The sequence below is a fragment of the Ptychodera flava genome, chromosome 10, assembly GCF_041260155.1.
Source record: "Ptychodera flava strain L36383 chromosome 10, AS_Pfla_20210202, whole genome shotgun sequence".
Taxonomy (NCBI): Eukaryota; Metazoa; Hemichordata; class Enteropneusta; family Ptychoderidae; genus Ptychodera; species Ptychodera flava.
The window spans coordinates 9,388,890-9,403,471 of NC_091937.1; the positions used below are offsets into that span (position 1 = coordinate 9,388,890).

Sequence of the window (14,582 nt, forward strand, 5' to 3'; positions counted from 1 at the left end):
TGAGCAGAAGTGAGATATAATGTTGGAACACAACATCAATTAAAATTTCAGGAAGTCTTTTATTGTCTCAGGCTGTTATCACAGTCATGGGACACAAAAAATGTTCTGATTTAGCATGGGTCAGTCCACTTTCAAAGCATCACCATTATCAATGAGAGGTGAACTGAAGTCACAAACAAATCTTATTTCCATGCTAACAGACCATGTTTGAACGACACTACAAATCTCTGCCACTATATCATGTACATAGAACATCTGGTCTTGAAATCAATGCGCGTATAAATAGGTCAAGTAGTTAGTCATGTGACTAAGTCATATGACAAATGCCTAGGCTTGTCTCAAATGTTGCTCAAAAGAGCATGGAAATCTCTGATACTTCTAATCAGTCATCCTGCATATTTCTAACATTCATCAAAACCTCATTTCTGTTCCACAACTCATAAAACAGTCCAAAATGCAGGATTGGTGTACCTTCTAAAAATACATATACGAAAGACCCCTAAAAATCAATTAGTTAAAAAATGGGGTTAGCAATTTCCCAACACTATCTAACCGCTGCTCTGTTTGGCTCCATTTTAACAAATTGGAGCCTTCAACACGGTCTTAAGATCTGTACTAAATATCAATGCAGTCTATTCAGTGGTTTTTGACTTTTTGTCATTTACGGAATAACCAATCACAATAACATAATGACCTTCGGTCATTATGTTAAGAACCACACTATTTCTTGTTTTAGCTTTCAACTGAAAGCATAAAAACAACTACATTGTAGATAAAGTGTAATTAACTGATCAGCTATCTTTCGATCTACACGGAGTGGCCCCATGCTGGTGTACTGTAATAAATCAGTGAGTTGCAGTTACTTTGAAATATGTCGTGATACCAAAGCTAATCGTTTGTGTTGTAGTTGCAATGTGTCCGTCTCATACGCTGAGTTGTGGCTCCGATGTGAAATGCGCTATAAATGTATAAGACCAAATTAAAAAATGCATTATTTTGATAAATTTTGTTTTTTAATAGGTAACAATCAAATGCCAATTATTAAATAAATAAGTTCCTGACAAATCTAACCTATTTCTTGACAGCTTATAAAAGGGAAACTTAAGTCCAGCGACATTGACCGTTTATCCCTTCCAAAATCACCCTTGAATAAAATGCAGCTCAAATTTGCAACATAATTGCTCGCGCCGACGACTACGGAGCGACGAAAAGAGATATTGAAGTAGACGACATTTATGGAAATGAGCTCGGAATCCCATGGGCGCGAAAGGGCTCATGGGAGGAGCGTGCGTGACGTCATCGGCGATACACGAACGTGTGTGACAGCCTACTAAAGCATTGGAGTCTATGACTGCAGGAGTGCAGTTCTGCACGTTACGACTCTTTAATGCTCAGTAGCATAAAAAATAGTTAACTGTTGTTCAGTTGAGTGCAAAAATCACTCAGGGAAGAACAAACGGAGTCAGCTTTTATCGTCTTCCCACAGAACAGCTTTTTCGAAGGCAGTGGCTAAAGAAAGTCGGGCGAGTTTAAAAATCTGTAAAATATACAACGTTATATCCCTTATCATGTTCTTCAGGTCGGTAATACATAGTATTATTGAACGTTCTTTTAGCACGACCAAACATTTTCATTACCTGAACTACTAACGTTACTAGTTCAGGTAATGAAAGTGTTTGGTCGTGCTAAAAGAACATTAATACAACGTTATGTTCTAATTCTTTCAGGATGATTGTTTTATAAGGATTTCGGGATTCTGATACCGATACAAGACGATACTACACAATGCGGTTCGTATCTTGACATGCTGAGTCAACCTACTATCGCCGGTTTTAACCAGATAAATATTAACATTGGCGATTTCGGACTCTAAAATCCGAAGACGAAACGACACAAAGCGTCTCTTATCTTGACATCCCGGGTCTGCCAAATCTCCGATATATAACCAATAAATATAGGCAATTTCAGGACTATACCTTGTAATATTGATATTACAAGATATTGGAATGACTTTTTGCCTACTGTGTCTCGGCGCGCCGGGTGTACGGTGAGAAATCGCCGATATTATATTTACCCGATAAATATCAATTGCGCCAGAACTCCTAGGCTAATATCGATACCAGACGATCCTAGATTTACTTGCACTGTGTGGTGTTGGCATGCCGGGTCTACGAAATCACGGATATTTATCCGATAAATATCGGCGACTTAGGACTTTAACTCTGATACTAGACGATACTTTGTCAAATCGTGGGTAAATATCCGATGTATATCAGAGATTTCACCACCTAACAGATCTGACCACCCGAATACCTCTGTCCGACTCTTAGTTCAAAAATAGCATCCATGGCCGGAAGTCAAGAATACTGTATGTTTTACATTATTAGATTTATTAATGCACGAAATACATTTTTTACATGTAAAGCATTTTTTTTCATTAAATGTCCACACGGGACTTCGTCGAGAGGGCCGATTGGATATCATCGGGACTCGGGAGGCCCTTGCACAAATTAGGGCCTACATTCTTTACATGTAAACATTTTTACTTGGCGATCGGGACTTGAACAGAGGACATATCGGAAATCATCGGGAGTTTGGCTGGTCTTGTATGAAACATATTCCTTACAACATACTATTTTTTTAATAGCGGGCAAATATTCATTATATCGGCGATTTCATCACTTTGTAGATCTGAGTAAGTCCGACTTCCTAAGTTCGACACCAGCTTCGAAAAACAGACGACACTATATAGATTTGTCAAATCGCGAATAAATATTTTCTGATACATATCGGAGATTTCGCAACCTCAAAGATCTGGCCAAGCTCGACTTACACAGTAACACATACAATCAGTCAATCATTCCGTATCATTCACGAACCAAAAATTTATTTTAAGCGATTGATACAGAAAACTCTGTTTTAGAAACGTAGCGTTGAAGGATCGCAGGGTCACCCCGGAGGGTCACTCAGTCTCTCCAATCCAGTTTGGGGTCTGTACAAGCACAGTGACTCCCTCCGCTGAATCATACACAAAACGCAAGCAACCAAGAGATGAACGATGTTTTAAGATGCTTTCTAATTATTACATATCTTGGACAGGTTCAAATTAGTATGGTTTGATTTCAGTCAGGGAAAGTAATACTCGATGTCAGAAATATCGCTGTCCGAACTCTCCATAGTCGTCTTACGAACGCGCTAAACTGTTCACAGTACTCCTCCAGCTGCAAGCTGCAATCGTCTGTATCGCCGATGACGTCACGCACGCTTCTCCCATGAGCCCTTTCGCGCCCATGGAATTCCGGGCTCATTTCCATAAATGTCGTCTACTTCAAGTTCTCTTTTCGTCGTGCCGTAGTCGTCAGCGCGTGCAATTATGTTGCAAATTTGAGCTGCATTTTACTCAAGGGTGATTTTGGAAGGGATAAACTGTCAAAGTCGCTGGACTTAGGTTTCCCTTTAAAGGAAACACACATTTTTTGCTATATGCCTAGTGACAAATCCTTTAAAAGATTGTTAAGGGGAAAACCCAAGAAATAGTGATATATGAGACAAATACAGAGACCTGATCAGTCCCGTTATGAAAATAACATGTTACATTTGCTATATGCATGAGTATTCAGCTGCAGAAAAAATGAAGTTTTTAAATGTTTCACTCTAGACTTACCAGATATTGTTATGGTATAATTGTAATAAACAACCTCAGCAACAGAAATGGGTTTTGACCAGTTCACTCCTGGTTTGAACTCGCTATCACTTGTGCGCAATTGTATTGAACAAGTTAAATCTTGGTGTTGATCCATTGCTAAGTATAAGTTAACAGATTATTTAACTTTATTGTAATCAAGAACAAACATCTGAACAGCAGTATTTGAAAACACTCGTTACTTATTCATTAAGGTTTTACACCACAATACTCTATTTCTGTTAATTTTTGATGTACTTTACATGTGAAGTGAATGCCATATGTACCAGATATGCACATTTACTCCGATTATTGCGTGAAAACCCTTCTTAAACGTAATTATTATGAACATGAGTCACGCCAAAAGGTTCTCTAAGGAGACTTTACTTTTTAGAGAATGAACGTGTTCACAAAACATTTGTCCAAAAATGTTATGAACATAACTGAAATTTCACTGTTGGTGTTTCAGATTTTCTTTCTTTCTGGATGAATTTGATTCATACACAAGGGGCGGCTGAGGTCACAGTCAACAAGGAGGGCAGAAAAGTAGTGAAAAGGGAACACTTCTCTCCTCCTGTCATCATTGTCGGCACAAAGAAAGATTTATTGGTAAGGGTATTGTGGAAACAGATGTATATACAACCCTTTTCAGAATTAGAGCGCGAAGCCACTGCAGTGAACTGCAATAAACTGCTTACATTAATTAGTTTCAGCTGTAGCCGTGGCCAATTTGGTGTTGAACAAGGCTACTTGATAAAGACCAAAATGTCTGCTTGTACAAAGGCAAAACTAGCTCTGTCTGAGGCTCGAGTTGTAAATGAGAGTTTACGATTGGCACCCTGTGTTCAAGATTAAGATACAATGTTACATTACCATGCACTGGTCCATGTACAAATCTTTTTTATTTCAACTTCCCAGACAAACTGTCTGCATGGGACATACAATGTTGTCGACTTTGCCAGCTGGCTACAGCTGAAACTAATTAGTGTGAGCAGTTTTATTGCAGTTCACTGCAGTGGCTTCGCGCTCTAATTCTGAAAAGGGTTGTAAAAGTATGATATAAACAAATACACATTGTAAAGGCCAGGCATTTTCATGATTTATATTACTTGAGCTTATGGTTTCCTGAAGGTTTATTTTCACTGTAGATTATAATTTCTGACAAAAATTTGACCCTTCTCCCTATTGATCAGGATGACCCTGAAAATGACTCCAAGAAACGCCTGAAGGAGATTAAGGAATACCTTGGAAGAACTGTGCCAGTTGCAAGTCGACACATCGTTGGAATGATCGCACTAGACAACAAATCAAGAAAGGATGAAGCAGCTTCCGATCCAGAAGTCAAAAGGCTACGAGAAATGATAAAGCATACAGCTATGGAGCATTTCAACATCGGAAACATCCCAGTGAAATGGTTACAGTTGGAGTTAGCTCTGAAGAAACGGAAGGAAGAGACCATGCCCTTGTGTGATGCATATAGAATAGGAAAAGACATCAATCTCACAGATGATGGAGTCACCAAAGCCTTAGCCTTCTTCCACAGTGTGGGTGAAATTCTGCACTTTGATATGATGTCTGAGACAAGAAATTTGGTTATCCTCAATGTGGGATGGTTAGTTGGACTCTTCAAAATTCTTATTACTCAAAGCATTGCTTGCAAAGATGATATTGATGCACCACCTATGCTAAGTTACATGACTGATGAGTTATACCTACGTGGAAGATTGCACGAAGACTTGGTTGACCATGTGCTAAAGTGTAACAGGCGCTCATCAGACAAAGCAGTCTTACTGGCTACGATGAAGCAATTCGACATTCTCTGTGAGAAACCAACTGAAGTTAATCGGGGAAATCGTCATGTGTATTATCTACCATGGCTGCATCAAAGTGCTTGTGATACAGGTGAAGATATCATCCATCCACCTGGAAGTACTCCGTCTTGTTCCCTCTACTTTCATTTCAGAGGAAATTTTCTACCAGACGGACTCTTCTACAGGCTGATAGTTCGTTGCTTAAGGAAGTGGCCACGGGCGACAGAATTAGTCAAACATCGTATTCGCATTCTCGTTGATTCTGCAAAAGATCTCCATTTGGTCATACGTAAGGAAGCTCTGATATAACACTAATGGGGCTGACTTTACGATCGAAAGGCATCCCACAAGCTGCCTTTTGTGAAATGAGGAAATATGTAGAAAAGGCCGTGGAAGGTCTTGTTGAAACATACTTTCCAAGCTTAGCAGATCAGTATCAAGTCTGCCTAAAGTGCCATGTAAACGACACTCTGTTGGAGGAGGAATGCCATGGGCAGTAGATGATCTGTGTAGTCCTGTTGTTACAAGCAGCCTAACAGGAGGCCCATTGAGAATATATTGTGAACACAGTGTTCAAACCTTTGATAGACCAGAAGCAAGTGTTTGGTATAATTAGGTAAGTACTACATGTAGGTAACTTATGATGACATAAATTGTGAGTGTGACTACAATTAGATATGTCAGTTGGAGGATCTACAAATAATGAACCACATCTGCAGTGACAAGACTACGATTATGTTGTTAAAGACATACGAAGCAATCCTTGATATGATTTTATAATTTCATATTTTATCTGACACATCAGACACAATGTTCAAGAATATTTAAGCATTGAATCAGCGGAGTGTTTATGCCCTTCTTGACTCAGTATTGAATTCATTCAAATCAAATTTAGTATTTATCAGCCAGAAATGTTTGCAATGCGTTTGATGCCCTAGTCTTTACTTTAATGATGACATCTATGGCAGGCAAGAACGTTTATAAATACCACAACCACCAATAAACTGAAAATGAATGTTTTCTTAAAATATTAAAAAAATACCCAAACAATGTCCATATTGAAAAAGAAGAGACTCTGGATTTCCAAAAATAATATTTGGTGGTAAAGTCCACATTCTTGGATTTGCCGACTGCTAAATAGAACACTTGGTGTAAGCAGCTTGCATGTGAATTTATCAACTAACTATCACTACCCTAACCTAAATAATTAGACTAATCTAACCTAACCTACCTAACATTAGCTGACCTAACTGACATTGATTTTTTTGGATTTACCTATAATACACAGATGAAGCCATGGCACAGCTACAATATAAATATGACTCACCACAGAGAGAGACACGGTCAATACTATAGCTGCCATTATCCTGGAGTGTTGCGCCTGTGACGATATAATTTCAGGACCACAACACAGAAACACTATTTGAAGACAACTCTGGAAATAATGGAAGTTCTTTGAATTAGAGATTTTAGTAAACTTTAGTCAGTTGTTTGAGAAAACAACTTATCAGTTGTATGATGCAAGAGGAAAACAAAATTAATAATTGCATAATTTTCTTGAGAAGACTATCACAACCCAGTTTGTATCATGTAATACATGTATTGCAGTTAAATAACTTATGAAAGTTCCTTTACCCGAGATGCCTCGTATTTTATTTTACATAGTGTATTTTGGTAATTTTACATAGTCATCATTTGAAGATTTCACAATTTAACACTCGTGATCATAGATTGTATTTAGTTTTGGATAATATTCTGAACATCTTTACATAGATAAAATCACCATTTCATGATTCAAAGAAGTGTGAGATTTTATAGATATTAATAGGATACTGTACTAAACCTTGGTGCAACATATTAGTAATTACCATATATTCATCTAAAGTTAATGCATCTCACTCTATGTACCGGTATATGATATCTTAGACTTGGTTCAAGTCGGTGAATTTCTAAAAAAATCTTTTGTAATAGTTTCTCTTGTGTCTCTCCTATTTCATACAAACCTATTTGGAATTTGGCAGCCAAGGCCAGGTTTCCTTGCGATTAATTGAACGCGTTACCTTTGAGTCTGCGCAGTATAGTGAGTTAGTTTCTGCCGGATTCACCGACTTGGACTTCTTGCACAGTACCGGCGGCCAGACGGACTGTGTACACAGTGACGTAAAGCAAATACAAAATGATTGACAACCTTCCCCCGGTTATTCTGGCGTCCAGATCGACATCAAGTACGTTACGCGCTTAGCAAATATGGCATAAAGTTCGCAAATCGGCCGCGTTTTAAAACTGATCGGTTGACCATTGCAAACCATGCGATATTACAAGAGAAAAGTTGTCGGAAGTTAAAGCCAGGGAAATTAGAAGCCTAGAAGTTGAATGAAAAGGGACTGAACAGACAGACTGAAAGCTGTGTAGGCTACATCAGCGACCAGAATGTTGATATGACTTGCGCAGTGGAAGGCTGGTCCGATTACGTTTTCGCTGATGAACAGAGGCCGTGCTGACTTAGGTGGGACTGATCGCACTCGACATTTTATCAACAACACCATATGAGTTTATGCACATATCTTCGGGGATCGAGAGGTAACTCCTCCCAATATGCCAAATACGATGATGTCATCTTATGAATAATAGATCAGTAAATACAAACGTCATCTCATCAATAATTTATAGCAATGCAGATCGTGCCAGAAAGCCAAGTCTGTGATTCCGGAGAAAACTCTCCTGTATAGCGTTCACCCACTTGTTGCATTCACCCCACTCACGCATTTCAAACGCTCTTTTGGCAGGTATCGCAAGCTGGTAGATAAATACAATATCTCTCTTCGACAATTGATCACTGATGGCATCGGTGACATTGGGCCTTAGTTAGTGACCACTACCTATCTGACTTGTAGATTGATATATGGCGGATCGTGCCACATGTGGGGCAGGATGCGCTTACTATTTTTGAAACACCTGACATTGCTTCTTGGTCTTCTGGCCAGAGGTCCATATATCTTCCTTTCATGAATATGACTTTGTTTGTGTACCGTCTATCTACTGTCTGTTCTGTGCTGTTTTGTGTCTATGTTTACAAGCAGTGTTCGAAATAACACCTGTCCGGCAGTCCGAGACTGGTTGTTTTTCTGCAGGACTTGTAAAATAAAAAAGTTACCAGTCCGGCGGACAGGTTGACTTTAGTGTGGGGAGTCGTCTTTAAATAAACTATGTCTGCTATTTTTTCTCCGGGCTCCCATTCAAATTTCATGGCAAGACAGTTTTCTTTCCCCGTAAATTCATCCTACTCAACAGCGCAAAACAAAAATACTTAGGCACATAAAAGTAATCGCAGTATCAGGACTGGTAAGTTTTTGGCAGGACAGGCAACTTTTTGAAGTTACCAGTCCTGGTGACTGGTTGATATTTTTCCACAAATTTCGAACACTGTTACAACTATTGTCTTATGAATTCTGACCTACTGTCATTGGATTATGGATTGGTATGATTGCGATTATTTTCATATGAAAACAGAACACAAATCATCGCGTTCACCCCACTCAAACATTCACAAATCACAGACTTGAACCAAGTCTAATGATATCTAACAGGGCTCCCGCTACCTAATCGCCAATTCGCCAAATGCGAAAGAAAGTTAAAAATGGCTACAAAAATTCCTGTTTGGCTAATGTAGTGGCTATTGAATTCTTAGACCTACACCTAACAATAAAATGTTGTAAGATGTTGAAACAGTTTACCCTCCTTCCTACAAAGTTGCAATGTATTGAAACAGTTTACTACCCTTTTCAGAATTAGAGCGCGAAGCCACTGCAGTGAACTGCAATAAAACTGCTCACACTAATTAGTTTCAGCTGTAGCCGTGGCCACTTTGGTGTTGAACAAGGCTACTTGATAAAGACCAAAAGTATGCTTGTACAGGGTTTTACATCACTTTTAACTTTTGAGAGTCCCTGGGACTCCTGGTGTTAGAAAATGGGAGTCCTACATCAAAATATGGGGGTCCCAATTTATTTCACAAAAATGTTTTATAGTTTATCAATGCCATGGTCTTCACTGTGTTCAATTAGTATTAATTTGCATACACAGAGACAACAAGGTTCCATATTGTACATGAGGGGTAACTATTGTGCAACACATGCACACAACTATAGGGCATATTCAACTGACTCTGTATAGTTTGAACCGCCTGTATAACTATAATGAAGAGTTGATGACAAAAACACATTTCACTAACCTTTTTATCGATTAATTTTGGTGTTTGACCCAACTTACATTAGTTTAATTCACGTACGCGTGTGTAACTATCTGTGGCTTATCGAGTCACGGACTCGTACTACCATACATACTAGTCAATCCGTTCGCCAAGTTTGATCACATTTTTTGACAAGCACGCTACAAAATGGAAAGAAACCACTAAGTATCGAGAAAAAAGTTTCATGTCCGGTTTATTTCAGTTAAAAAAATGCGTAACACGTAGGAAATGTCTCGCAATGTCAACAGTTCAGAACAACTACATTTCATTTACAAACCGGGTCGACTGTTATGGCCGTCTCGCTTCAGGACGGCCGGAGGTCAAATATCAACAGTTTAAAGGGGCTTTTTGGCAGTCAAACGCTTGAAAATTCACAAAATACACTTCAATTTAACCGAATCCTTACAAATTTCTCAATCTTGCATGTTTTGGACTTCGAAAACCTTAACCTCGGGTTCCATGTCGAGAGTTAGGCATCACACAGTGCCGCCATCTTGGCCGCCGATACGTTCGAAGTTCACTATCGCGATCGATTTGGTCACCAAATCGCGTCATTTTTCCATAAAATATTCTCAAAACAACTGTAAAATCTATCATTTCTATCACCCAGAGGGCAGTAGCTTGGCATAATATAGTTGTCTTCCGTGTCTACGGCATGGTAAAGCTTTCAAAACGTACGTACGTGTTTCGTTCAATGCACTGTGGCCGTATCCGCGTACGGGTGAAACTGCAGACCTGATTAAATATTCATGAAAACCGCTGACCTCTTTTGAAGAAAGTTCGCATAAATTACTGGAATTTTCGATTGTTAGGCTGCATGATGTCATTATTTTAGTCCTTATATGGTACTAAACTGGGTTCAAAGGGTCAGGAATACCCTCCTTCTGGCTGAGTTCGGCAATGCATAGCTAAGTTAGGCATAAGCATAGAACGCAATCACTGTCGGTTTTTGTACCGACGTGGCGCTGAGAGCGAGAATGCCGTGTCGGTTTATAAACCGACGCGGCACTTTAAGGGTTAAAGTACGGGGTCGGTAAGGTTTACTGGGATGTGTTTTACGTGTTCAGCAGCTTCGCAAGGTGTACACCAGCAACAGATATTGCTGCGTCCCAAGGACGCGTGGTTTAGTTTTTGAGGGGTCCTGCGTCCGGTTTTATGCGTAAAGGACGCAGAAATGCGCGTCATGTAAAACCCTGCTTGTACAAAGGCAAAACTAGCTCTGTCTGAGGCTCGAGTTGTAAATGAGAGTTTACGATTGGCACCTGTGTTCAAGATTAAGATACAATGTAACATTACCATGCACTGGTCCATGTACAAATCTTTTTTATTTCAACTTCCCCAGACAAACTGTCTGCATGCGGGACATACAATGTTGTCGACTTTGACAGCTGGCTACAGCTGAAACTAATTAGTGTGAGCAGTTTTATTGCAGTTCACTGCAGTGGCTTCGCGCTCTAATTCTGAAAAGGGTAGTAATCTCCTTTCTACAAAGTTACAAATTACCTGGTACGTAAAACAAACACTGTTGCTGTTCGATACTACAATACATCATGAACGTAAGGTCCATGAATACACTGAGGCCTGCTTTGCCTCTGTGAGTCCTGGGTCGTCCTTGAGTCTAACAAAAGATTTACCTACTTTGCTGTATCAAAATTTGGCCTGCAACTACTCAGTTTGATAGTAAAAACATAATTTCAAAGGAAACTTTCACAAACGGAGCCATAATACAAAAGAAAAGGAGAAAAACTGAGGTTTTCTGAAAGGTCAAGTCTGGGTCATCTCATCATGTGATGTCATGCATGAAGACCCCCTAATTACACAATTATGGTTCACAAGAAACCACCTAGGGTGGTCCAATAGGTGAAAGGTAATTTTGCTGCCTTTGGCATTCAGCTTGACTGACTCCCATTCGCCTACTTTCAAACTGCTATACAAGAAATTATGTGATTCTGAATGATTTTAATATTTTTGTAGATTCCACCAGTTTAATAATCTAGAAGTGAACATCACCAGACATTTCTTGATGATATCAAAATATCAAATGAAAATGTATCTGGGCTAAATTGTTATCATAATCATTAAAACAATGAATGCCCTCAAACAGTGACATCTTGGTGTCTTGTTTTACAAGAGTTTTGTTTGGCCCAGCCCTTTTTGTCTCAAGAAAAGTACTTATACTCAAGATGCTATTTCAGCCTGCTTGATCACAACTATGATATACAAGTAAAACCGTGCCCTTAAATACCACAATAATTGTATCTACACTGCCATTGTGCTATACCATAAATGCTGTCTTCTGCATGGAAAATTGTTTTACTTGTGTGGCTCAAACATTTAGGTTATGGAAGACTGCATAAAGTTGCCACAAGAGAAGCCTGTAACTTATGACAAGCTATCATACTGTGAATACTAACTGAATGTGGCAGAAATATTCAAATTGCACCTCTTGTAATATACACTTAACATTGCTACCAGATTTTTAGAATTCAATTGCTACCTAATTTTATTTCTGGTGTTTAAAGTTTACCACCAAAAATGAGAAAGGATTTCCATCCCTGAAATGTCATAATAACAAAGATTATAAATGCAAAAACTAAACACATATTTCTTTAATGTAAAAACCATCATGTACATCATACAAAACATCTTGATTTGTAAAATTAGGTACTCCTGAATGACGAGAAAGCTGTTGCCACACTTGAGATCATAAACTGGCTAAAAGTTACTCAAAATGGCTAAAAGATTTTTGATTTGGCTAATGAGTTGGCTAATCATTTTGGTGACTTAGCGGGAGCCCTGTCTAGGCTTCTTTAAACTTGATTATATGACTATTTTGTTACCATATGATACTGTGAACTTAATCATAATGGTTATCAAAGTTAACATGAGCAATCTTTGCTATTCAGCTGACATTGAAACTGTTGCATACCAGTTTTTATTTAGAATGTTAGTAGATGTTTCAGGTTTTAGACTTTATATTCAACATGGCAGATTTGGATTTGAATAATGTATCTTTACTAAAAGCAATTGTGACACTTAAGGTGGTTGGAAAGGCTAGAGCGTCAGTTATAAATTTCAACAAAACTATTAAAATATAAAAGTAGTCAACATTCTCTGTGGAATAAAAAAAACTAGACATTTGGGCACAAAGGCATTGCAGAGTTATAGCCTGTTAAAACTTCTGAAAAACTGACCAAATAAGAAGAAGTTGGGGAGTCCTTAGTGTATTAACTATGGTAGAGGTCCCCTAGCTTTTAATAAATGTTTGAAAAGGGAAAGTCATTATTTGCTGTTTTTCAGGAAAGTTTGACAAGGCGGTGCTGGCATTCAGAGTGAGTGACTGCTATTGTAAATGCATTTTTAGATTCTTTGAGTGTCAAAGAGGTGTCAAAAGTGAGATTAACCAAAAAAACTGCTCTATGACTTCAAAAGAGGGGTGCAAATATGGCTTGTTTTCAACATTTTTGACAGAATAACAGTTTTCCTACATAATTGTATACAAATTTAATCCAACTTTGAAATGAGATATGGACATGGAATTTTTACAGCCTATTAACAAGGTTACAGATAAGATTTGTACGGCACAATTTTCCTGTATTTGAAGTACTTTTGAAAAATCACATTTTGAAATTTGAAAGAATTTTTAATAATTTTTTGATATATAAACCCATGTAAAATCATGAAAACAAATTTTATTTACAAATCCTGCCGTACAAATCTTACAATAAATAGTGTCAACATATTTATAACTAATTTGGTAATATTAATACTATCCAATTATTATCAAATTCAAATATGTAAAAAAAATATGAAAAATTAAATTTTAATATTTACTGGTGTCATATTTCAAAATCATGGCTGCAAATATACAATTTTTATATTCTCTGGAGAAAATATTAACTAAGGGAGTTATCCTGAAAATTTGAACTAAATATCTTGATTCTAACACTTGAAATTTGACATTAACTCTGAGAAAAGAATTGGTGCAAAAATAGCCTTTCCAACCACCTTAATGTGCTTCATAACCAAGCAATCCTTGTGTAGGAAATGATCCATTTCTAATGGTGTCTCACATTATAAAATACATTTTGTAAACAATGATTACCGGTAATACTAGTTCACCATCAATTATGTTTTTAAGGTCGAATGTAATGACTTTACTACGATGGTTATATGGATTGTATTTTTAGTCTGTTATGTATATAGTTATAAATAATGAACATAATTTGACAGAATTCCAATATTCAAATAAAATATGTGATTCATTTTATAATTGATTATATGCACCCTTATCACCTGACATTGTGCATGTTTCCCTTGCTTGTTGCTGTTTTATATTTTTAGATTCAGTGAATGTCTTATCTAGGCTATCATCACATGTATACAAGGGTTAGGGAAACAGTTTTTATTTAGCATTTTTTCATATTACAATAACTTAGAGAGCTATTTTTATTTCATGTAAATCAAACTATACATATTTGAACAAAGTAATATCATAGAATAGTCAAAGCTATTGCAGTTTTATAACCAATTTATTATAAATGATTTTACAAATTATTGTAATTTGAATTATAAATGATGTTTAACAAAGTAACGTGAAAAACACACTCCTGTTCTTGTTTTTCATGCAAAGCTGACATCCTTGATAGATTTCCTTTGTGTGTTTGCATTCATTTTAGTTTTATTGTTCAGTACATTTTGAGATGTCATGGAAGCCTAATACTTCACTGTCATAGGCACTAAATGCCACTGCGCCGTATCCGTGTACTATTCCATTTTTGTGATGACTGTTTGAATCAAGAAGCATTCAGTCAGGTTGAATTAATTTGTAATTTTGGTA

At 37.6% G+C, this 14,582-nt stretch overlaps 1 protein-coding gene across 1 annotated transcript in view; it reads left to right on the forward strand.

Annotated features, from left to right (window-relative positions):
- Positions 1-6,102, forward strand: part of LOC139141929 (probable serine/threonine-protein kinase qkgA) — a 34,943-nt gene extending 28,841 nt beyond the window's left edge. The window contains exons 4-5 of the mRNA XM_070711693.1: positions 4,152-4,291; positions 4,876-6,102. Of these exons, the coding sequence (XP_070567794.1) occupies positions 4,152-4,291; positions 4,876-5,802 (1,067 nt within the window). The 3' untranslated portion in view covers positions 5,803-6,102. The remainder of the gene's footprint in view (positions 1-4,151; positions 4,292-4,875) is intronic.
- Positions 6,103-14,582: the final 8,480 nt, after the last annotated feature.